General features: G+C 43.2%; 2 protein-coding genes across 2 annotated transcripts; both read left to right on the top strand.

Moving 5' to 3' along the window:
- The first annotated feature begins 2,214 nt into the window (after positions 1 to 2,214).
- Positions 2,215 to 14,894, top strand: LOC139470165 (GTP-binding protein 10 homolog). Its single transcript, XM_071252468.1, has 9 exons — positions 2,215 to 2,328; positions 4,298 to 4,497; positions 6,789 to 6,880; positions 7,542 to 7,686; positions 8,813 to 8,886; positions 10,078 to 10,130; positions 12,013 to 12,198; positions 13,642 to 13,765; positions 14,621 to 14,894. Exons 1-9 carry the CDS (start codon positions 2,215 to 2,217, stop codon positions 14,866 to 14,868), a joined length of 1,236 nt encoding a protein of 411 aa, XP_071108569.1. The 3' UTR covers positions 14,869 to 14,894.
- A 2,228-nt stretch (positions 14,895 to 17,122) lies between these two features.
- Positions 17,123 to 25,147, top strand: LOC139470011 (uncharacterized). Its single transcript, XM_071252296.1, has 6 exons — positions 17,123 to 17,183; positions 18,660 to 18,842; positions 20,767 to 20,982; positions 22,831 to 22,866; positions 23,800 to 24,030; positions 25,068 to 25,147. The coding sequence occupies exons 1-6, from the start codon at positions 17,123 to 17,125 to the stop codon at positions 25,145 to 25,147; spliced, it is 807 nt and encodes a 268-aa protein (XP_071108397.1).
- The last annotated feature ends 795 nt before the right edge of the window (positions 25,148 to 25,942 follow it).

The following is a 25,942-nucleotide window of genomic DNA, read 5'->3' on the forward strand; positions in this document are numbered from 1 at the left end:
ACCTGGAGTCATCTCAGCGTTAAACTGATGGTTGGGAGAAAGCCGAATTACTTGTGTTCTAATGAGTTGTTACTTAGAAATTGGCTTCAATCAAAGACGCATATACATAGTTGCTTCAATATATTTTCTTTTGTTTTCATGGAGGTATAAACGTAAAATTGTATTGAAATCATTTTTCACAAATAAATAGGTCGACAGTGTTAACCTACGGAAGCCTTTAGGGCCATTTGTTTTTTTCGATACTATCTTGAAATTTCAAGATACTAAGTTGAAATTTCAAGATCTAGAAGTTCTAGAAATTTCAAGATACTGTCTTGAAATTTCAACTTAGTTTCTTGAAATTTCAAGATTATTCACTTATTCACGTATTTTTACATCTTAGGATGTCAACTTAGTATCTTGAAATTTCAACTTAGTTTCTTGAAATTTCAAGATAGTATCGAAAAAAACAAAAAAACAAATGGCCCTAAAAGGCTTCCGTATTAACCTCACCGACTGCTCATTGATAAGTAACAAAACGAAATGTAGACACTACAAAGTAACTAGACAACGACGCGAAATCAGTGGACAATTTTCGCGCAATAATACAACACAAGCCCCACCAAGTCTTTTATCTGTAAAACAGAAAATAGATGTCTAGTAGGCGTGGCCAAATTTCTTTGAAAACTTTAAGGCGAAACGAATTGCTTGGTAGCCAATCAAATGCCATAGTAGCCATCAATGGTAGCCAATCATCTATTTATTTTGTGATAAACGGGTATGCGTTATGCACTGATTTGACTGTTACTAATGTAGCACCCCAGCAGAGACCATATCAATATTTATCATAATTCGTGATAAAATCCAGTTATTTTACTGGTCAGGGGCCGTTTTGTAACAACCCATATAAGATAGCTACGCGATAAATCGTAAAGAACAATGAAGAACAAATCGTGGTTTATTACGTGAATGGGATCACCCGTTTAATAAATAATACAGCTGTATTACAAATTGTGTAATACCAAAACGCGTGCTTATGTACTCTCGGAACACGTTTCACGAACAAATATTGAAAGCTCTCAACATCACTTGGCTTATTCAACGACATTGCGCGTGGAGATGATAGATCACTGAGAGGAGCTTATGCTCACTCGATGACCCCCGCAACCTTGTTTGCTAGGCTGACGTCACATGGCATTGTTTCGCCGATGGATCTTGCAACAAAGTTCCACTAATTACGTCATCGGGTATTGTGACGTGATTGTAAACTTTGAGGTGCAAGGCCCCGTTCCACAAAGCATTCGTATTGTAGCGCAACTACACTCGTTAGTCTAAGTTAAAGTATGTGAATTGCAATAACCTCAGCGCTACGATAATTTTGTGGAATGGACGCCTGAATTCTAAAGGTGGACCGTTGTATGGTATTAAATTCATACGTTTCAACTTTTGACGTATTTCTCAATTGGATTATGCCGTGGATCGTGTAGGTGTCAGCTTATTCACACTCAAAAGTATTATTCGAAAAATGGTATTAATGGCAAGTAATAAATAAAATACTAAACTCGGTCCCGTGTAAAACCAATTTTATGAAACTCGTGAATAGTTGTGGTATCTGCTCGCAACTTGATGACGTCGTAAATTGAAGAACGTCATTTTTCTGAGGGAAGTTTTATAGTGAGTTGTTACCCAAGGATGAAGCTGGGCAACATGGTTAAACGCAATGGCCGAACGGTCATTTCCAAAAGTGGGAGAGGTACGACAATAGGGAATGGGGGAAAAGGTACGGATAATCCACGTGAGGATTGTGAGAATATGCGGGAAATTCCAAACTTAACCCACCTGTTTGTAAAATGGACTTGTCCGACTTTTCCCGTGTCGGATTCTATTCGGGGAATCATCATTATTTAAATATAGGTAACTTTTTACAAAGCTTGCACATTTTAGTAACTTCTTCAAAGAGGCTAGCTGTTCATAATATTGATATCTCATATAAGAAATAATCGTCTCGTGGTCGTTGTTTATCGTATACTGAAACACTGCAGGGAGAATAGGCCACTCGAGTCTGTGGCCCTTAAGACTGGAAACCCATGATAGCATATTATTTTACTGTGTCTAAAACTAAGTGTTCCCCCTTATTCATTTCCATCAGTATGATGAAAGAACGGTGAATACTTTTAGAGCGCTTCATTTAATCTGACATGTTACCAAGGGGAAATAACTCCACTATTATCCAAGATGGCCGCGCCCTTGCAGCATGTCAAAGTATGGAAACTTCAGCTGTTCTCATTGTATCTGCGCAGATATTCATCGACATCTAAAGAAATCAAGAAAAAGAGATCATGGAAAAAGGTAAAGTAGGCTGATAGGCTAGATATATGTGAACTGCAGAACATGTCAGGGATGCATATCCACGATTAGTCTTTCGAGAAATGGTATGGGTGTTTTATTAGGATCGCGAAAACAGGTGACGTTTGCAAATGATACTGGTAGTGTACCCCTATACCGTCTTTATTATTTTAAATCTTAACAATAAAGTATAATATTTATCATTAGATGTAATCTGGTTTCAAGAAAATGGCTTGACTTCAGTTAGGTGTAAAATCGTAAAAAAAAAACAAAAAAACGTGTAGGCTAAAACACAGATGTGCCACTTTTACTATTCGCCATCGACTGTTCGCTGGCACATAGCGTTTAATGGAGCCAGCGTTCACAAATTAGTCTGCATGGTTGGAGTGCATATTCCACAATCTTTTCACTTATCATTGTTCCAAAAACGGTTATCCTTAAAGGGTGCAAGGCTAAAACGGCACCTCATCAAAACTTCACTGATTTCTCAGGCGAAAACGGCACCTCTTTTGGCGAAAACTTCTACTATTTGTCCGGCGAAAATGGCAACACTATTTTTAATAACGATAAGAACGATTATGTAGTATGCTCTATTTACATGCTTAAGTATGTTATGTTGCAGTATATAAGATTTATTTACATTGTCAATGTCATGTCTTATATGAGTTTAACACATCATAATTATAATCCTGGAAACCCATTTGTCCAGAAACTCTCCATTCGGTGCCAGGTCTCAGTCAAAAGGATTTTCAAAATTCAACTTGCTGTTTTCGTGGGTACATACAAAATAGGTAAAAATGAGAAAAATGTTTTTTCAAAAGCTAAAGATTTAAACAATGTCATGATACGTTCAATTACTCTACTGTAACAATAAGCTACTGCACGTGTAATTGATAGCATATTGTTAATTACTGAGAACAATAAAAGTATGTCATGTAATATGCATGTGATGCTGCAGCAAGAGATGAATGCTCTGTTGAGTCACAAAAAGAATCTCAGGTGAAATATTTAGTTTGTGTCACAAAATACCAAGTAAGTGACATCAATACTTCGTCACCATTACCCCCAAAGATGCCTACATTTTCTTACTATTTCCAAGACAAAACGATTTCATTTTGTTGATCAATGTGATGACACGCCCTTATACTATCAAGAAAGCAACAAATGCGCTAACAGGTGGCACAGCTCACGATACGAACTAGTTGATATTTCTGGGATATCATCCGGGTATCCATGGGAAAAACACAATAACAAAGGCTACGACCAGTCCTCGTTGGTTTGTTGTTAAACGCCGCACTCAGCAATATTCCAGCTATATGACGGCAGTCTGTAAATAATCGAGTCTGGACCAGACAGTCCAGTGATTAATATCATGAGCATCGATCAACACACTTTGGATCGATGACATGCATCAACCAAGTCAGCGAGTCTGACCACCCGATCCTGTTAGTCGCCTTTTACGACAAGCGTAGTCACCTTTTACGGCAAGCATGGGTTGCTGAAGACCTATTCTACCCCGGAATCTTCACGGGTCACCAGTCCTGGTGAATTGTCAGAGATCAGTGCCCCATATAAGTACTAACTATTTTAATTGAATGCAAATTATTTGAAGGTACAAGACAAGATGGGACAATTATGTTATGTTGGCCATGGTATTCAGCATCCAGTAGATAGTAAGCAGGTTCACTGCAGGAATTTTCTGACATGGGACCTTTATGTGAAAATTTCAAGTATTCCAGAGGTACTCCCATACAGCACAATGTTAAAATGCCCTATTGTCTTTGAAAGTGTGGTCCTTTTTTTCAAATTTAGGGGCTAAAGGAACAAGGCCCCATCCTAGAAATATATCTCTCTGAGAGTAGGAGTGGGGCAGGTGGCAGCTACCATTTAGTACCTGGACTTCCTTCACAGTTTTGTATTTGAAAGTGGAGTCCTTGGTCATCAGTTAACACAAGGGTATGTCACATTTCAGAAAGACAAAGTAACGTTTCTGGATTCTCTTCGTGTGTTTGTGCGTGGAGGCGCTGGCGGACAAGGCCTGGCCAAACATGGCGGCGTGGGTGGTGATGGTGGCGATGTTGTCTTGGAGGGCAAAGAGGGAGAGACGTTGTACAGCCTGGCCACCGCCTTCCCAGAGAAACGGTTCACAGCCGGCACTGGCGGCAACAGCAGGTAACATCCTCAATATCACTCCAGGACCTGTTTTGTACCATTTGTGAACATTTGATACATTTGCATCACATACCATGCTTCATGTTCCACTTTTCTTGTCCCACATAAACGGGGCACGGATGGCCCAGTCGTCTAAGGCGCCGCGATTCGCTATGCAGAGTTGCGTCCCTTGGGCACCCCAGAAACCTATGATTGTGGGTTCGAATCCCGGTTCACCTTGATTATGTTTCTAGGTTTGTCAGCACCAGACCCGTGCGCGTGGGTTTCACCAAAGTGGTAAACGTCCGCGACCTGCATCACTTCGGGCTTTCCTCCCACATTAAGCTGACACGCCGTGATATAACTGGAATACTGTTAAAAGCGGCGTTAAACCCAACCCACTCACTCACTCATCTTGACGTCATCGAACTGGATAGTGCAAGATTATGTACAGATGCTCCTCTTGTGTTTAACAGCAATATATCAATAATCAATGTAAAATCATGACACAGTCATTAGTGACTTGAGATTATATTTCTTTAGACTACAGTGTTCCCTTTTACTGGTAATTACCAGTTTTTAACTGGTAAAATTAGGCTTGGACCGGTAATTCATGTGACTTACGTCCCTGTGGACCGGGAAATAAAGTAGCTCATAAATCTTTGTTGTTGAACAAAACATTGGTGATATTCATATAAGTATTTTCTTCGAATGATGTTTTTCAGCTTGTTTGTTACCATCAGGGTTTCCCCTTGTCTATTTTTAGAGCCAGGAAACATTTCACTGTGCTTCGAGATGAAATATATATTTGTAGCATTGAAATATTTAAAAAAGAAGAAGCTATAATTTTAGCTGAACTTTGTATGAATGACATTTAAATCTAACTTCAGAGATGACATCATTGCATTGAACATGATGTTGAAAGAGTTAAAACCAGATAATTTTCATATGTTTTTTTGGTGTTGAAAATTGGAACTGATTAACACTGATTAAAATTTGGGGGGACTGGTAAATTTTAGAGTTGACAGTCCAACAGGACTGGCAGTTTCAAAAGCCAGTGGGAACACTGGACTAGTTCATGCATCTATGTTTCAACTTTGATAAATGTATGGGTTGGTTGGTTTGTTGTTTAACGCCGCACTCGGCAATATTCCAGCTATATGACGGCGGTCTGTAAATAATCGAGTTTGGACCAGACAATCCAGTGATTAATATCATGGGCATCGATCCACGCTATTGGGATCGATGACATGCATCAACCAAGTCAGCGAGCCTGACCACCCGAACACGTCAGTCGCCTTTTACAACAAGCATAGTCACCTTTTACGGCAAGCATGGGTTGCTGAAGACCCATGCTACCCCGGAATCTTCACGGGTCAATAAATGTATGGGACCAGGTGGTGCGACCAGGGTGTGACCAGGGTGTGACCTGGTTTTGCCTGGTATAACTAGGTCTTCATGTCAAGGTGCACCGGGTGCATGAAAAATCAAGATCCCCAAATCAAGCCCTGATTAGGATTCATCCTACGTCACCCACCAGGAGAAAGGGGACCTTATGGGTTCTAGGATACAATTGTGCTATGACATCAAAGAAAGACGTTTGACATCAACTTACTTTTGTAAAAATCGCCATGTGTACGAAATGTACAAAAACATCTTATTTTTCTCCTGTTAGTTCGTTATTGTAATAAAAACAGTTCTTAAAAAAACATTTCAGCATACATGTCTACATTCAATGAATCTGACATTATGTCTAAAAAACTGCAATTATTACATAATCATTTATTAGTCTGAAATTGGGACTGCAATTTTTCACCCATGTGGGAGAGATTTTGAGTAGTATCATCTAATGGAAGTACCGTATTCGATGTAATAAGTGTCCAGGGTGCTGTCAAAATTAGAAATAGGGGGCTCTTTTTAGAATATAATTTTGGAGAGAGAAAAAACAGAGTTGAAAGATTGTAAATTTCGTGGTTCATGCTGACAGCCTGAAATGATACAAAAGCAAAGTCTGTCCGTATTATACATGACAGATATATTTTCCAGAATTTAATTGCCCATAATTAAGGGTGCATATAACACACATAATATACACAAATAAATAAGTGTACACTGATCCATCGGAAGGGGTGCTAATTGGGATTGTTCACAAGCCAATATATGAGCAAATATCGCCATGGGCACTTATTAGAGCGGGGCACTTATAACATCGAATATGGTATGTCAAGATGAGAGTGGAAGTGGTAGTGGATTAATGACTTTGTGAGATTGTTACTCAGTACCAGGCCTAGATTTAGCGTTGGACTTTTCAGGAAGTTCCACCTGCTGGGGGAAGACGGCAGTCAGCAGCGAGTCAATGTTCCTGTCGGGGTGGTGGTGAAAGATGAAGATGGGACGACCATAGGTAGGTGCATGGACACATGTTGGGGAAGACTAGTGTCAGGACAAAATCTGTGATTCGTGGTCGTGCAAATATCTGAGAAGACTTACCCCAGAATTGTAAACACTGGTGACATCCTGCTCATGAACCGTTGAACCAATGAAACTCAAATTTCACCTACCTGTAGGTGACACCCTCATTTGTTCAATTTGTCCAGTCGCCAATTTGAAATTTGTGCTGTAATTTGGTCGGTCAAAGTTAGGCAAGGTTGACCTGACGTGACCCGTAATGGGATGTCCTCAGATCTTTGTTTAGCGGTAGCGAGAACTAAGGTCTGATTTTAATGAGATTAATTTTCAACATGACATGGTGTACTGGAAAAGCTATTTATGGCCATTTTTATCCAAAATGCAGTCAAATTTGTATTTATTTAGTTTGTTGTGGTATTCAACAAATATGCTTGAATATTTGAATGTCAATACTGACAGCAACATTTGTTAAGTGGCTGTTCACAAAGTATCCAGGTGAGCTACAGTGGCATGGCACTATTTTGAAAATAGAGAAAAGTCATTTAGAGGTTGAGTTCGTCCCCAACGATAAATAATGCAAAAGTTAGTCTACTGACTGAACTGTGAGAAGCCCAATTGTATATATACTACTTACTAGTATTTGTTCTGTTTGGAAGGTGAAGTGAATGAGCCTGGCCAAGAGATTGTTGTTGCACATGGTGGAAGGGGAGGTAACTCTAGTAACCGGTTCCTTGGCAAGAAAGGCGAAGCACACACAGTGGTCCTGGATCTGAAACTCATTGCGGACATCGGGCTGGTGGGGTGAGTGTGCTCAAACTGTTTACTGTGTTGTCAGGGGCCGACTATTTGATATGCGGGGATGGGGGGGGGGGGTAATGATAATGCTTGAAAAAATTATTATGCTTTCAGAAAAAAAAAGAAATTGTCCTCAACAACAAAATGCATTAAAAAAAATAAATATGAACTCATACTTTTAATTAAGTAAATATCTAGTTTTGTAGCTTTAGCTGTTTTCGAACAGCCCTATTGATAGTGATGTATTGTCTTATAACGAGAGGTGTGACATCAAAGCTTCCGGCTTGACAGTGCGTGCGTCCGACTTGTCCACATTGTAGTCATGTGACGAATGCTACACCTGTCAGAACCGTCAATCATCATTCAGAATGTTGTTTCCCGTGACATGATGAAAAGGAAGAGTAACATAGTGTAAACACTATAATTTGACAAACGTTCATATTTTGTAAATGGGTGTCAAAGTTACATGTTGTTTGTTCATTTGTTTGTTCGTTTGTTTGTTCGTTTGTTTGTTTGTTGTTTAACGCCGCACTCAGCAATATTCCAGCTATATGATGGCAGTCTGTAAAATAATCAAGCCTGGACCAGACAATCCAGTGGTTGACATCATGAGCATCGATCCACGCAATTGAGATCGATGACATGCTTCAACCAAGTCAGCGAGCCTGACCACCTGATCCCGTTACTCGCCTTTTACGACAAGTATAGTCGCCTTTTATGGCAAGCATGGGTTACTGAAAAACTACTCTAACCCTGATCTTCACAGGTACAAAGTTACAAAGTTATATATATTGAAACCCCGCTAAAGTACCAAAGCAACTAGGTCTTCGAAAACAGGGGACGTCAGTGCAGCAGAAGTTCACAGATAAGGCAATGAAGATTTCGGCTTGATAAACCTTGTTAATTGAAGTGTGATAACTGATGAGTCGTGCCAAAATCACTAGGGAATTCCCAGGGGTTCTGCAAGAATCTGTAAGTTGTCCATCAGTGTTTACGTCATTTCAAGAATACAGTCTCGTGAAAAACATGAACATCAAATTGTGTCAATTTTGCGGTCATGTGACAGACCTCGTCCAATGGAAAAGGTATATATTGTGTAAACTTCACATTAAAAGAATATTTTCTGTTGCAGTTTTCCAAATGCAGGAAAGTCAACATTTCTTGGGTCTGTATCAAGAGCAAAGCCCAAGATTGCTGACTACCCTTGTAAGTTGTTGTGTGACAAGTAGCATTTAACAGGCATTGAAACACTTGCTGCAGAAACCCACAATTTGAATTTCCAATTGGATTAAAAACTGGTTTGGTTGTATTTATGTATACTATCCCCGCCACGAAGTGGGAGGGGAATATAGGAGTGGTTGCTGTCTGTCAGTCTGTTCGTCTGTCCGTGCATCATCAAATTTTGTTTCTGCAGCATTACTGTGAAACTTGCCATTAAGCCATTTACAAAATGTACCAGTAAACTTGTCAAGACTGATGCTGTGATGTTTTTGTCCTGGAGTTACCTCCCTTTTCTGTCATGTGTATTCACAACAATCTGAACGACCAAAATTCTAATGTGCCCCTGCCCTGGAAGATCTGGGGTAGAATAGGTCTTCAGCAACCCATGCTTGCCGTAAAAGGCGACTATGCTCGTCGTAGGAGGCGACTAACAGGTGGTCAATCTCTCTGACTTGATTTATGTATGTCATCGTATCCCAATAGCGTAGATTGATGCTCATGATGTCAATCACTGGATTATCTGGTCCAGACTCGATTATTTACAGACCGCCGTCATATAGTTGGAATATTACTGAGTGCGTCATTAAGCAAGAAACAAACAACCAAACCAATCTAATTTGCCCCATGGCAGGAGATAATGTTTATTTTGGATCAGGACTATGATCTATTGTTTCTTTTAGATTTTATGCCAAATCAAATGCAGTGTTTTTGAGTCTTATATAGTTATAACTGTTATACCTTCTCTGATTGGCCAATACACCTGTGCACACCCAATGAAATCATATGTTACATTCTTGCCTATCATGCGTTCTTCCTTCATCACCCTGTGGGGGCGTGCGTTCGCTCATCATGCCGAAGACCCGGGTTTGATCCCCGACATGGGTACAATGTGTGAAGCCCATTCCTGGAGCCCCCCACCAAGATAATGCTGGAATATTGCTAAAAACGGCGTAAAACAATACTCGCTCCCCCATCACCCTGTAGGGAAGCCAAGTGGCTCAAGTGTTATCTCATCACCCTGGAAAGCTGGGTTTGATTCCCAACATGGGTACGGTGTGTCATGGCAGTCTTGTCATGTTGGAGGAGTTACTGTTGTGTTATGGTGATGGTTTTCCTTTGTCGTTTGTTTGTCATAAAGGTAAAACTTTTTTGTACGCCTCCACGTCTGTCTTTCAGTTACCACAATCAGGCCACAGATCGGAACGATGGCATACCGAGATGGGAGACGTGTGAGTTCATTGCTATGAGACCCCCCACCCCATCTCATTGGATATTTAATTGTTTTGTTAAGAAGTTAGGATTTTTATAAATTCTTTAGTTTTTTAAATTCAAGGGTATTTCATTCAATGCAAAAATGTAAAACTGCATATTAAAACTTCTTCTTGTGTATTGGTCCTGATGTCAGTGAACTGCAAGTAACCTCTGCCTAGCAGTAACATTTAGTTGTTGTGAGAACAGGACTTGGCAAAATGTGATTTCCAGTTTGTGAGTTTTTACTTCTATTTGCTGCAGAAGGCTACTGGTCCAGATGAATGTCTCCCAAGGCATCGAATGCAGAGTTGCATCCCTTGAGCATGCCAGAAATAAAAATTCATACATTGAGAATAGAGTTGTTGGCTGATGTGTGTCATGGTGTCTGGCTGATTGTGTGTCATGGTGCCTGGCTGATTGTGTGTCATGGTGCCTGGCTGATTGTGTGTCATGGTGCCTGGCTGATTGTGTGTCATGGTGCCTGGCTGATTGTGTGTTATGGTGCCTGGCTGATTGTGTGTCATGGTGCCTGGCTGATTGTGTGTCATGGTGCCTGGCTGAATGTGTGTCATGGTGTCTGGCTGATGTGTGTCATGGTGTCTGTCTGATTGTGTGTTATGGTGCCTGGCTGATTGTGTGTCATGGTGCCTGGCTGATTGTGTGTCATGGTGCCTGGCTGAATGTGTGTCATGGTGTCTGGCTGAATGTGTGACATGGTGTCTGTCTGATTGTGTGTCATGGTGCCTGGCTGATTGTGTGTCATGGTGCCTGGCTGAATGTGTGTCATGGTGTCTGGCTGAATGTGTGACATGGTGTCTGTCTGATTGTGTGACATGGTGCCTGGCTGATTGTGTGTCATGGTGCCTGGCTGAATGTGTGTCATGGTGTCTGGCTGAATGTGTGACATGGTGTCTGTCTGATTGTGTGACATGGTGCCTGGCTGATTGTGTGTCATGGTGCCTGGCTGAATGTGTGTCATGGTTCTGCCTGATTGTGGGTCATGGTGCCTGGCTGATTGTGGGTCATGGTGCCTGTCTAATTGTGTGTCATGATGCCTGTCTGATTGTGTGTCATGGTGCCTGTCTGATTGTGTGTCATGGTGCCAGGTTGATTGTGTGTCATGGTGCCTGTCTGATTGGGTGTCATAGTGCCTGATTGTGTGTCATAGTGCCTGTCTGATTGTGTGTCATGGTGCCTGGCTGATTGTGTGTCATGGTGTCTGGCTGATTGTGTGTCATGGTGCCTGTCTGATTGTGTGACATGGTGCCTGGCTGATTGTGTGTCATGGTGCCTGGCTGAATGTGTGTCATGGTGTCTGGCTGATTGTGTGTCATGGTGCCTGTCTGATTGTGTGACATGGTGCCTGGCTGATTGTGTGTCATGGTGCCTGGCTGAATGTGTGTCATGGTTCTGCCTGATTGTGGGTCATGGTGCCTGGCTGATTGTGGGTCATGGTGCCTGTCTAATTGTGTGTCATGATGCCTGTCTGATTGTGTGTCATGGTGCCTGTCTGATTGTGTGTCATGGTGCCAGGTTGATTGTGTGTCATGGTGCCTGTCTGATTGGGTGTCATAGTGCCTGATTGTGTGTCATAGTGCCTGTCTGATTGTGTGTCATGGTGCCTGGCTGATTGTGTGTCATGGTGTCTGGCTGATTGTGTGTCATGGTGCCTGGCTGATTGTGTGTCATGGTGCCTGGCTGATTTCGTGTCATGGTGCCTCAATGGTGTGGATCATTGCTCGTAATATCAATCACTGAATTTTCTGGCCCTGACTTGATTTTGTCTGCAGTAATACAACTAAAGTACACTGAGTGCAGAGTTCAGCAACAAAGTGACAGCCATTACCTTCTGTGTTGCAGGTAACTGTTGCTGACCTGCCGGGGCTGATTGAAGGGGCTCACTACAACTTTGGAATGGGGCACCGGTTCCTGAAGCACATCGAGAGGACCAAGCTGCTGCTGTTCATGGTGGATGTTGGGGGGTTTCAGCTGGGCGTCCAGTACCAGCACCGCACAGCCTTCCAGACAGTCCTGCTGCTTAACAAGGTGGGTGGCATCATGTGAGTGAGTGAGTGAGTGAGTGGGTGGGGGGTAGGTCGGTGAGTGAGTGGATGGGTAAGTGGGTGTGTGGGTGGGTGGGTGTGTGAGTGAGGGACTGAGTGAGTGAGTGTCACAGGAGCATTGGTATGGTATAGAAACATAATCAAGCGAACCAGGGTTTAAGTCGATGATCATAGTTTTTGGTTGTGTGTAATGGGATGCAACTCTGCACTGTGAATTGCAGCTTCTTAGACAATTGGCCCTTCTGTGACCCTCATATAATCTGACATGGAGAATGTCCGATACATTTGCAAGGTTTTGCTAGACGCAGAAAATCATTTGTTTTACTGTCCAAACTATATTTAAATATGCTATTGCAAGTGGATCCTCGTAATGTCCCAGTGTCCCATGTTTGTAGCAAGAGCTAATGAAGTACTTGTCCCAGTTGGGCTTCCATACATGTCACAGTGTCCCATGTTTGAAGCAGGATCTGATGAAGTATATGTCCCAGTTTGGCTTCCATACAATGTCCCAGTGTCCCATGTTTGTAGCAAGAGCTGACAAAGTATATGTCCCAGTTGGGCTTCCATACAATGTCCCAGTGTCCCATGTTTGTAGCAGGATCTGATGAAGTACTTGTCCCAGTTGGGCTTCCATACAATGTCTCAGTATCCCATGTTTGTAACAGGAACTGATGAAGTACTTGTCCCAGTTTGGATTCCAAACAATGTCCCAGTGTCCCATGTTTGTAGCAAGAGCTGAAAAAGCATATGTCCCAGTTGGGCTTCCATACAATGTCCCAGTGTCCCATGTTTGTAGCAGGGTCTGATGAAGTGTATGTCCCAGTTGGGCTTCCATACAATGTCCCAATGTCCCATGTGTGTAGCAGGAACTGATGAAGTACTTGTCCCAGTCGGGCTTCCATACAGTGTCCCAAAGTCCCATGTGTGTAGCAGGAACTGACGAAGTACTTGTCCCAGTTGGGATTCCATACAATGTCCCAGTGTCCCATGTTTGCAGCAAGAGCTGACGAGGTATATGTCCCAGTTGGGCTTCCATACAATGTCCCAATGTCCCATGTGTGTAGCAGGAACTGATGAAGATGAGGATGGGGACGTCTGGCTTTGATTTTGCTGATTGCATCCTTTTGGTGTGGAGGTCGGTGGGGTTGCCTAGTGGTTCACTTCCCCGTTCAGTTCTCAATTTTGGTGTCCTCTTGTGATATGACGGCGTAAATTCCAATTCACTCACATACTTTTAGTGTGGATCACCAGTCCCTTGGTCCAGAGTTTATTAATTATGGGCTGCCATGAAATTAGCTTGAGAATTGCTGACTGCTGCATGCTTCGTCCCACGTCCCACCCCCACCAGTGACGAGTGCCAGGTTCTAGAGCCCCTGGGGGGGTTTGGATGAGTACATGTCAGTCCCTGGTTTTGTCTCTGACCCAGGAGCTGGAGCTGTACCGGGAGGATCTGGTCAGCAAGCCGGCCGTCCTAGCCATCAACAAGACTGACACTGAGGGCGGGCAGGAAAAGGCTGAGGAGGTCGTTCAACTCATCAAAACCATGGAAGGTGAGCTACGGTCAAAATAAGGTCAAAGATCAGGCTTGGCGCGGTGCATGCTATTTCAGTAATTAGATTAGATAACCAAATAGAATGTAAATACAAATACACATTTTATGGAAACTTCGCAAATTGATAACTTTATTATAATTTAAATGCCATTTTGTCAAGTAGGCCACCAACTCAGCAATAAAACATGTTCATAGTGCACTTTATACTGCATGTATTAACTCTGCATTTTTGTTCACAATGTAATGAGACCCGTGAAGATCCGGCCTAGAATAGGTCTTCAGGAACCCATTATTGCCCTAAAAAGCAACTATGCTTGTCGTAAGAGGCGACCAATGGGATCGGGTGGTGAGGCTCGCTGACTTGCTTTGAAGCATGTCATCGTATCCCAATTGTGTGGATCGATGCTCATGATATCAATCACTGGATTGTCTGGTCCAGACTTGATTATTTACAGACCGCCGTCATATAGCTGGAATATTGCAGACTGCGGCACTAAACAACAAAGAAACCAAAACAAATCAACATATACACTTTGGTCTTTTTTAGATATTTGAAATTTTGACTTTGTTTGCCGCTTTCACCTTGACCACACTGAAGGTTCTAATGGTCATTTCTCAGCTACTTGTAGTTGCTAGTGTGGCTAAAGATATGTGTGTTCTGTTTTTCGCAATAGTATAAATTTTGACCTTTGCGCTTTGACCATGTTCCAAAGTTCTCTCAAAATGCGTTTCCTGACACTGTCCGTTTCGGACACCGATGGACAGATGTTCCTCAGTGTCAAATGTTGGTTGTCACCGGTGATGCTAGGAATCCTTATGAGGTGGTAATGTCTCCATCTTTTTCCATCTGCAGAGAATATGGACATGATTGAGCCGGAGATTAGGCCGACACAAATGGTAAAGTTTGACGACATTTTCACAATCTCGGCCAAAACAGGAGCATCTGTACCAGAGATGAAGATGAAGATACGCACACTGCTGGACACCTACGCTGAAATTGCAAGATATGAACAGAAAACTTCACGGGAACGAATGTCTCCCACCACTGGCTACTCTCCCCCGAGTCTGAGCCAAGAACATGTGAAACCCAAGCTTGTATGACAGCAACTCTTGTAAACTGTGTTATTTACTGCAATAAATAGTCTCATAAGTTTTGTTTGTTTGTTGTTGAACGCTTCACACAGCAATATTACAAATATGTGATGGCAATCTGTAAATAATGAAGTCTGGACAAGACAATCAAGTGATTGACATTATGAGCATCGTTCCACGCAATTGGGATATGATGACATGCATCAACCATGTTAGTGAGTCTGACCACCCATCCCGTTAGTCGCCTCTTATGACAAACATGGGTTGAAGACCAGTTCTAACCCAGATCTTTCAGGCAGTGTGAGTTTGGATCCCAGTGTCGACCTGATTACTGTCTGGGGTTTGTTAGCACCTTACCAGTGCTCATGAGTTATTGCCAAAGTGAGGAGAGAGTGAGTTGGGTTTTATGCAGCTGGAAACAATGTTTCAGTAGTACTGTGGAGGAAGTGAGTCAGGTCTTAGATGTCTACCACTTAGGTGAAACCCATGAGCACGAGTTGGTGCAGACAAACCCGGGAACTGGCGAATCTTGGATTTCAGACCGAAACGAGGGGCTAGCAGGTGGACACCGTTGGGGTTACACGAAAACGAAATGTTTTCCCACAGACTTCTATATTAAGGTTTTTATGTATATTTACAAAAATAACTGGTAGGTAATGAACAGCCATTACATTTTCTTTTATGTAGTCTGGCCTTAGAGCTACAATAAAAACACAAAGTTTGGCTAGCTGAGATAAACACCAACCCCAGTCCCGCACCAGTACGTGGTCACATTCAGGGTTAGTCATCCTGTTCAAAAAACAAAGCTAAACATTGAAAAAAACATGGTAGTTTTTAGGTACTGGATAGATGTACATTTAAGAAAACAAAAAACCTTACACCTTAAACCATCCAAACACAGTTGCCAGATTTCTCAATCAACCTTCGATGTGACTCCGATTGGCGTAGCAGATTAATATTCAGTTTCTTCAATAAAAGTAGTAAGTCCGTTGTTTAGAATAGAACTACAAATTTTACCAAAGCAGCTTCTTCGTGATATTGGTCTGCATTTTTCTGTGCACTTAGGATAAGCCTTCTTTAAAATTGGCTGATTAAAAAACAACATTTGATTATGCTTCTGGTACGTTTCCAATATCCAGTATCAAATATAATATATAGTAAACGATTTAACACAAAGTTAGTTTGCCTGACCCAAGCCTAGCTCAATCATTGGCCGAGCCGTCTCGCCCGTCATTCCCGCCTTTGACCGAGCTGGCACGACCCAAGCCGACTATGCATTCGTCACCACTCGCCCCTTTCCGTAACGGCTTGTCCTGGAATAACACTAGTTGGCCACGAATGGAAAACCAAATGTTTTCCTATTAACTTGTATATTGAGGTTTTTAAATTCATAAATAACTAGTCGGCAATGGTCAGCCATTACATTTCCATGTATTCACAGTGTGGCCTGAAGCGACGGACGTTCCGTCTGACCCAGAATCCCCACAGGGAGACAAGCATAGATAGCTGCAGACCTATATTTTTACCCATTCGTCACGACTCGCCCCTTTCCGTAACCTGCAAGGAGCTATTCGGCTTGTCCCGGAATAACACGTGTTGGTCACGAATGATTTTTACCCAGAATCGCCATGAATGCAATAGCGATATGAGGCAAATATAATTTAATCTTAATCATGAAAGTGTTAAAAGTATGATTAATTATATAATACCTACATATAATGTATAAATACGTCACAGAAAATATTGAGTCATTTCTTAATTATTTATAAGTAACTCAGTTGATGACATAACTTTTAATCTTAGTGTTTGTCAACTGTATTACCGAAATATTGACCAGTCCCATCCCTCGCGTGTTGTTACGCAATTAATACAAAGCGCTACAACAGACAACCTTGGGGTAAACCCATTTACTCCAAAAACACATTTTTGCAATGTTACAGTTCGTGAACGCCGTCGGATATAACTGGCAGCCTTTCAGTGCACAAATCGGTTCGCCTTGGTTTAAAGTTAATGTTAAAGGCGCGTTCTCAATTCCCATCCAGACGAGGAATTGTGACTCGCTGATACCAACGGAACATGCAGGCGGACAGCCCGACGTTGTTGCGCTTAACAACCCAGTGCTTAAAAGTCGTGGGAATGGAGTCTCAGGCTGACGTTATGTACATCGAACACGGTATGTTGGGGAACAAAGGGTATAAAAGTGATCACTGTGTAATTAATCTAACAGATGCAATAAAGCTGTATGCAACTTTAAAACACCGGGATGCAGATGACCATTGTTCTGATGCTTCTATATGCGGGTATTCAGGCTGCACGGACTAACGGTATGTAATTGTGTTCATGCTGCGAGGACTAACGGTATGTAATTGTGTTCATGCTGCACGGGATAACGGTATGTAATTGTATTCATGCTGCACGGACTAACGGTATGTAATTGTATTCATGCTGCACGGACTAACGGTATGTAATTGTGTTCATGCTGCACGGACTAACGGTATATAATTGTGTTCATGCTGCACAGGATAACGGTATGTAATTGTGTTCATGCTGCACGGACTAACGGTGTGTAATTGTGTTCATGCTGCACGGGATAACGGTATGTAATTCTGTTCTTGCTGCACGGACTAACGGTATGTAATTGTGTTCACGCTGCACAGGATAACGGTATGTAATTGTGTTCATGCTGCACGGACTAACGGTATGTAATTGTGTTCATGCTGCACAGGATAACGGTATGTAATTGTGTTCATGTTGCACAGGATAACAGTATGTAATTGTGTTCATGCTGCGCGGACTAACGGTATGTAATTGTGTTCATGCTGCGCGGACTAACGGTATGTAATTGTGTTCATGCTGCACAGGATAACGGTATGTAATTGTGTTCATTCTGCACGGGATAACGGTATGTAATTGTATTCATGCTGCGCGGACTAACGGTATGTATATTGTGTTCATTCTGCACGGGATAACAGTATGTAATTGTGTTCATGCTGCACAGGATAACGGTATGTAATTGTATTCATGCTGCGCTGACTAACGGTATGTAATTTATGTTCATTCTGCACGGGATAACGGTATGTAATTGTGTTCATGCTGCACGGACTAACGGTATGTAATTGTGTTCATGCTGCACGGGATAACGGTATGTAATTGTGTTCATGCTGCACAGGATAACGGTATGTAATTGTGTTCATGCTGCACGGACTAACGGTATGTAATTGTGTTCAATATTTCAGTTATATCAGAGTGTCAATATTTCAGTTATATCAGGGTGTGTCAGTATTTCAGTTATATCAGGGTGTGTCAGTATTTTAGTTATATCAGGGTGTGTCAATATTTCAGTTATATAACGGCATGTCAGTTCAGGGTGGGATGAAAGCCTGAAGTGATGCACTATTTAGTTGTTTGCTGCCGATAAAACCGAGGCGCGTGGGTATGGTGCTGACAAACCTGGTCCCAGTCTGGACCAGGCAAACCACTGGCTCCAATCCTTGACCGATTTCAGTCTGCCGTTACTTCACGCGACTCTAGTAGTACTCGCACGTAGTACCGGAGACCTTCTCACACCCGGAACAACAAACAACAAGACCACAAAGCTTATTTAATCAACAACACACAAAGAGTAGACAACAATGCGAAATCAATGACAACGCAGGGCAGTAAGGCAACAAATACTCCGTCCACTCTATTATTAGCCAATCAGAAAACAATAGGCCGCGAGTGGGCGTGCCTTTATATGCCAATGGAATTACGAAATAATTAATATTTTGATGCCTAATTAATATTTTTTTTATATTCAGCCCAGTGTGGAGGCGGTCTCACTCTGATCGGACGCACCTGTTTTTTTGTCGACAAGAAAATTAAAAAGTCTCGAGCTGCAGCAGAAGTCTTTTGCGGGAAAAAAGGAGCGCAGCTTGCCCACCCAAGAACTCGACAAGAAAACTCGGAGATAGAAAAATATCTGAACACCTTCGATTCTGGATGTACGTGAACAGGACTGTGTCTTGTGAAGAAGCTCACCTGGGCTGTGTCTTGTGTTGTAGCTCACCTGGGCTGTGTCTTGTGTTGTAGCTCACCTGGGCTGTGTCTTGTGTTGTAGCTCACCTGGGCTGTGTCTTGTGTTGTAGCTCACCTAGGCTGTGTCTTGTGTTGTAGCTCACCTGTGCTGTGTCTTGTGTTGTAGCTAACCTGGGCTGTGTCTTGTGTTGTAGCTCACCTAGGCAGTGTCTTGTGTTGTAGCTCACCTAGGCTGTGTCTTGTGTTGTAGCTCACCTGTGCTATGTCTTGTGTTGTAGCTCACCTGTGCTGTGTCTTGTGTTGTAGCTCACCTAGGCTGTGTCTTGTGTTGTAGCTCACCTGGGTTGTGTCTTGTGACTCACCTGTGCTGTGTCTTGTGTTGTAGCTCACCTAGGTTGCGTCCTAAGTTGTAGCTCACCTTGGCTGTGTATTGTGTTGTAGCTCACCTAGGCTGTGTTTTGTGTTGTAGCTCACATGTGCTGTGTCTTGTATTGTAGCTCACCTGGACTGTGTCTTATGTTGTAGCTCACCTGGGCTGTGTTGTCGTGCTACTCACCTAGGTTGTGTCTTATGTTGTAGCTCATCTGGGCTGTGTTGTGTTGTTGCTAACCTAGGTGGTGTCTTGTGTTGTAGCTCACCTGGGCTGTGTCTTGTGTTGTAGCTCACCTTGGCTGTGTCTTGGGTTGTAGCTCACCTGGGTTGTGTATTGTTTTGCAGCTCACCTTGGTTGTGTCTTTTGTTGTAACTCACCTGAGCTGTGTTTTGTGTTTCTAGATCATCTGGTTTTTTTCTTGTGTTGTTGCTCTCCTGGGCTGTGTCTTATGTTGCAGCTCACCTAGGTTGTGTCTTGTGTTGTAGCTCACCTAGGTTGTGTTTTGTGTTTCTAGATCATCTGGGTTTTTTCTTGTGTTGTAGCTCACCTGGGCTGTGTCTTGATTTGTAGCTCACCAGGGCTGTGTCATGCGTTGTAGCTCACCTAGGCTGTGTCTTGTGTTGTAGCTCACCAGGGATGTGGCTTGTGTTGTAGCTCACCGGGGATGGGTCTTGTGTTGTAGCTAACCTGAGCTGTGTCTTGTGTTGTAGCTCACCTAGGCTGTGTCTTGTGTTGTAGCTCACCAGGGATGTGTCTTGTGTTGTAGCTCACCGGGGATGTGTCTTGTGTTGTAGCTAACCTGAGCTGTGTCTTGTGTTGTAGCTCACCTAGGCTGTGTCTTGTGTTGTAGCTCACCAGGGATGTGTCTCGTGTGTAGCTCACCTGGTCTGTGTCTTGTGTTGTAGCTGACCGGTTTGTGTCTTGTTTTGTAGCTCACCTGTGGTATGTCTTGTATTGTAGCTCACCTTGGCTGTGTCTTAGCTCACCTGGGATGCATTCCAGCTCCGATTATCCGAGTGTATGAGCAGACTGATACGCCACTTTTAGCAATATTAGCGGGGGGAGACACCAGAAATGGGTAACAGGTACTGCACACATGCGGGGAATCGAACCGGGTCTGGGCATTACGAGCCAACGCCTTACCTTGATTTCCAAACGTTACACTTTGCTGTGAAACAATTTAAAGGAAGTCAAACTTGAGTTTAAAGGGTGGTGGGGTAACCTAGTGGTTACAGCGTTCGCTCGTCACGCCAAAGGCCCGGGTTTAATTCCCCATATGGGAAAAACTGTGTGAACAATCCTCCGAGTGATATTGCTGGAAGCAATTTAAAACCATACTCACACATTGTCTCGAAGCGAAAATTATTTATTAAGGTGAATAGACATGGACTTGGAAACTTATTCGAGACAAGATATCGATATCAAACTGTATGAAACTGTACGAAACTGTATGAGACTATATGAAACTGTACGAAACTGTATGAGACTATATGAAACTGTACTTCCTATCATTTTAGTTTGGTTCTTCGCAAACATGTTCTGGTTTGGATTAAAGCGAGCGTCATCAGGCGAGTTCGAATTCACACAAGGAAAGCCAGGCTACTCTCACTGGCAAAAGGGAGAACCAAGTGGCAGGGGAGAGAACTGCTGCGAGTATGTATGCAAAGATCACCACTGCCAGTGGAACGATGCGATGTGTAGCCAGGAGAAGATGTTTGTCTGCCAGCTGAGAGGTGAGCGGAAAGAATACCTTGCAACCTCGTTAATCCGGTGATCCTGGATTAAGGTTTCGGATTAACGGGTTAAGTGTAACAGTTCTGTTAAACCAATCACCACTTTAAACGACCGCCTCCTTGGTTAACTGGTAGAGCGTCCAACCGGAGAGCGGAAGGTTCGGTGTTCGATCCCCGGCCGCGTCATACCAAAAGAGGTTATAAGATGGTTCTTGTTGTTACCCTGTCTGGCCCTCGGCATTAGGGGGCTAAAACAAGGACTGATCGGCTCGAAGTTAGTATACTCTGTTTGAATGGGGTATTCATGTTAAACTGTGGCATGGTATCTCAGTGGGCTAGCACTATGAAATCGGGACACACACACACACACACACACGCACACACGCACACACGCACACACACACAGAGACACACACATCTTCTGAATGCCCGGGGTCAATGAATATATTCGCAGTATATCAAGTAAAGTCAGCAATTATTCAGATTTTAATAGTTAAGGGTATAATTAATCACAAATTCTTGACAAAAATTAAATTTGAAAAACGGAAATAAGGTAAAACAGACGGGAAAAAACACACTAGTGAAATCGTTCCCAAAGGAAAAATTCCGCCACTGCAGGGGATCCCCTTACTGGGGTTAAAACGGGTTCCCGGAGTTTGACGCGCTGCGCAATTTCAACTTTCATGACCATCGGGTCGACGCCTAATCTGCCTCTCTGTCTACTTTATTCATTTGATACCCTGTCCACAACTTAGTATGTATAACGGCAAAGAATCACAACGCGGCAAACATATCAGCCAATGAAAATAGTTGACATCGCTGAGCCGGACCCATTAGGCCACGCCCCCAAATAGGTTTGTTTTGGAAACCGATAACGGAGAGTGTGATTTCAGCACTTTCACTAGACATTTAAATTCTTTATACAAATATGATTTTTTTCTCTCTGACTATCTAGGCAAATTGATATTTGCAACAAAATCACAATACTTTTTTATCGCTTTTCTTGCCCTTTAAAGAATCACCTCACACAGTAGGGTGACGTCACAAAAGGTTTATAATAAAAGTTGCTGACGTCGTCGCTCGAGGGACAAATCTTCGGATCTGACACAGTGACATATAGCTCCTATCTGAGGCGATGCTAGCGTCGAGCCATGTTTCTTTCCATCGGCCACCGTGGCGGAATGACATATTGCAAAATGATATATATATATTCACGTGAAACATTAAGTTTTTGTTATCCAGATTGAGGTCCAATCTCATTAAAATCAGACCTCAGTTCACGATACCGCTAAACAAAGATGTGAGGACATCCCATTAGGGGTCACGTCAGAACGAACTTTCATCCGACCAATCAGAGCATCGCTTACCAGATTATGAAAGTGACAGTCGGAATGTGATTTCTGATCATGCAGCCTCGAAAACTTTAACTCCGAACGATAGTTACGGGTTTAACGACAGTGTCCATACAATCTAGACCATCGATTAGCCATTCCAGAATGTTCTTTTGTTCAGATTTCAAATTTGTAATCGAGAATTTGTCAAAATATGTTTCGAAGCGTAGTCGCCAATTTGAAATTAGTGCCGTAAAGCACGAGAAAGCTGCCTTCTCATAGGTCAAAGTTCGCGCAAGGTCGGTCTGACTTGACCTCATAATGAGATGTCCTCAGATCTTTGTTTAGCGGTAGCGAGAACTAAGATCTGATTTTAATGAGATTGGGTGAGGTCACGCTCGATGGTGTATACGACTGTGTATGCAAGAAGCCAGCGGCCAATGTTATGTAAAATGCTCTGGAAAGGTCACGCAAGGTCAAGATCTGAATCTGAAGCTGGGGTTGTTCTTTGTTTCAGTGTGTCCGCGGGCATGTCTGCACAAATCTGACACAAGTGAGTATCATGACACTTTAACCCAAGATAGTTCTACCGCCCTCGGAAGACTTACGTTTATCCCCTACGTAGGTATTTATTGTCCCCTTTGTGGGACTTTCTTATCTCCAGCTCAGGACTGCCTACACACCCCACCCTATCTCCTACCAATTTTACTTACCCTGTCTCATAGGACTTGCTTACCCCATAGGAAATATAGTCTCATGCATAGGACTTCCTTACCCCATAGGAAGTATAGTCTCATAGGACTTGCTTACCCCTTAGGAAGTATAGTCTCATAGGACTTGCTTACCCCATAGGAAGTATAGCCTCATAGGACTTGCTTACCCCATAGGAAGTATAGTCTAATGCACAGGACTTTCCGAAAACGTTCGCTGGTCACATGGAAGGCCCGGGTTTGAGTCCCCAGAAGAGAGCATTGTGTCAAACCCGTTTCTGGTGTCCCATGCCAAGATAGCGCTTGAATATTGCTAAAAGCGGCGTACAACCATACTCATTCACACCCCTCTGGAATAGTTGAGGAAGCATATTGCCAGTGATGTTAAAAGTCACATGGTATTTTAGCTTCACATTGAGTGAGTGGGGTTTAATATAACGCCGCTTTTAAAAGTATTCCAGTCATATCACGGCGTGTCCGCTTACTGTGGGAGGAGAGCCCGAAGTGATGCAGGTTTCAGACGTTTACCACTTCGGTGAAACCCACGAACACAGGTATGGTGCTGAAAATCCTAGAAACATAATCGGGGCGAACCGGGATCCGAACCCACAATCATGTTTCTGGCGTGCCCAAGGGACGCAACTCTGCACAGCGAGTCGCGGCGCCCTAAGACGCCTGGGCCACCCGTGCTCCCCGCTTCACTTTGACCTTAAGTGTTGCATATGGATGTTTCCGTGTCAAGGTCAAATATTGGTTTTTGCCTTTTTCGGAAACAGATTCGACACAAACCACGACAACGACGACTAAGCTGCCCTTCACAGTCTCCCGGGTAACAAAAGATGAAACACAAGGGTTCTCAACACTTACCCCACCTTCAGGCTACAGCTGGTCAACACTGACGCCAGAGGCAACAACTGTCATCACAGGTCAACAAGCGGACCAGACAGAGGCCGAGGCCAAGGTCAATAACAGGGTGAAGGCCACTGAAGTGCAGAAACAGTACAATGGTGAGGCCCTTTTCTGATATATTAACGTGATCGGATGGTCAGGGTCGCTGACTTGGTTGATGCATGTCATCATATTCCAATTGAGTGGATCGATGCTCATGATGTCAATCATTTGATTGTCTGGTCCATACTCGATTATTTACAGACCGCCGTCTTATAGCTGGGCAGTATTGGCGACAGTATTCTAGTTGTATCATGGCGTGTCAGCCTCCTGTGTGAGTAAAGACCAAAGTGATGCGGGTCCCAGACCTTTACCACTTGGTAAACGCCTTATTTGAAAATCTATATAATTAGTTTTGTTTAAATATAAATGTAATACGAACTATACTCGTGCCGATCCTGGTAGAGAATAGGTCTTCTGCTACCCATGATTGCCGTAAGAGGCGTGTAGCGGGATCGCGTGGTCACTCTCGGTGACTTGGTTGATGCATGTCATCGTATCCCAAGTGTGTAGATCGATGCTCATGATGTCAACCACTGGATTATCTGGTTCAAACAGGCCGTTGTCATACAGGTGAAATATTGATGAAGGCGGCGACAAACAAACAAACAAACAATTAAGTACTGAAGACATATTACAAAGCTCACTTTGCCTGTATCAAGTCCAACGTATCCAAGTACAGTCGAACAGGGGGCGGTCGGGTAGCCTAGTGGTTAAAGCGTTCGCTCGTCACGCCGAAGACCCGGGTTCGATTCCCGACATGGGTACAATGTGTGAAGCCCATTTCTGGTGTCCCCCGCCGTGATATTGCTGGAATATTGCTAAAAACGGCGTAAAACCATACTCACTCACTCACAGTTGAACAGATGAAGGCGTGATGACGAGGAACGATTAGATTGTATTAAAATAATCCCAATAGCTTCAGTTATACCTCGTTAATCCGGATGATACTGTTCCGATAAACGAACTATTGGTAGGGAGACTGTTTTGTCCTTTCGCTTATATGAAAATATCTTTAACAGGAAATGTCCGCAGTATTTATCAGGAGGGCGGGGAAACCAGACTAACAAGGTCTCATTGTATGATTCTGTTACAGGTAGCAAGTCAGGATGTGGCCGTGTCTTCTTGGGTCTGCTTCTCGTCCCACTGGTGACCTGCGTGATGCAGATTCTGTGAAATATAAAGAAGTCACTGTCGTGGACGTCATGTCATCCTTTGTGCCATTGCTCATGATGTTAACCATTTGTTTGTCTGGCCCAGACTGTAGTCTACAACAAAAGTTGATATAGCTGTACCACTGCTAACTTCGATGAAATGCAACATTCACTCACTCACTCGTGCTCTTTTTCTGTGTTGCGGGAAACAGGGTAAGGCCGTATCTTGCCGTTTCTCCATTACCGACCGAAGACCGACACACACACACAGAACGACAGACAGACAGACATATGGACCGACCGACACACACACAAAACGACAGGCAGACAGACATATGGACCGACCGACACACACATAGGCAGACAGACAGACAGATGGACCGACCGACACACACAGAACGACAGACATACGGAATTGTAAAGTAATGAATATTTAACTAGCATGTTCCGTGGGAAGGGTGAGGTGAGGTGAGGTGAAATGGGGTTTAACGTCGCGTCCAAGATTATTGCACTTGTAAAGCGACGTGCATGTACGTGTGTGTGTGTGTGTGGCTGCTTGTACTAGTCCGGACTGATGCCGATTTATAGTGCTAGCTCACTGAGATACCATGCCGCATTTTTAACATGAATACCCCACTCAGACACAGTATACTGACTCCGAGCCGACCAGTCCTTGTTTTAGCCCGTTAATGCCGAGTGCCAGACAAGGTAACAACAAGCACCGTCTTTTAACGTCTTTTTGGCGGCCGGGGATCGAACCTCGGACCTTCCGCTCTCCGTGCGGACGCTCTACCGCTAGACCACGCCACTGGCATGA

The sequence above is a fragment of the Haliotis cracherodii genome, unplaced genomic scaffold, assembly GCF_022045235.1.
Source record: "Haliotis cracherodii isolate W230 unplaced genomic scaffold, xgHalCrac1.p SCAF_20, whole genome shotgun sequence".
NCBI lineage: Eukaryota > Metazoa > Mollusca > Gastropoda > Lepetellida > Haliotidae > Haliotis > Haliotis cracherodii.

Bases quoted from the DNA above. Each gene is read 5' to 3' on its own strand.
- LOC139470165 (XM_071252468.1), top strand. From the start codon at position 2,215: ATGGCCGCGCCCTTGCAGCATGTCAAAGTATGGAAACTTCAGCTGTTC. The intron at 4,498-6,788 runs GTAACATCCTCA...TGGACTTTTCAG, and splicing joins GGCACTGGCGGCAACAGCAG to GAAGTTCCACCTGCTGGGGG. The intron at 10,131-12,012 runs GTGAGTTCATTG...TCTGTGTTGCAG, and splicing joins CATACCGAGATGGGAGACGT to GTAACTGTTGCTGACCTGCC.
- LOC139470011 (XM_071252296.1), top strand. From the start codon at position 17,123: ATGCAGATGACCATTGTTCTGATGCTTCTATATGCGGGTATTCAGGCT. The intron at 22,867-23,799 runs GTGAGTATCATG...TTTCGGAAACAG, and splicing joins TCTGCACAAATCTGACACAA to ATTCGACACAAACCACGACA. The intron at 24,031-25,067 runs GTGAGGCCCTTT...ATTCTGTTACAG, and splicing joins AGTGCAGAAACAGTACAATG to GTAGCAAGTCAGGATGTGGC.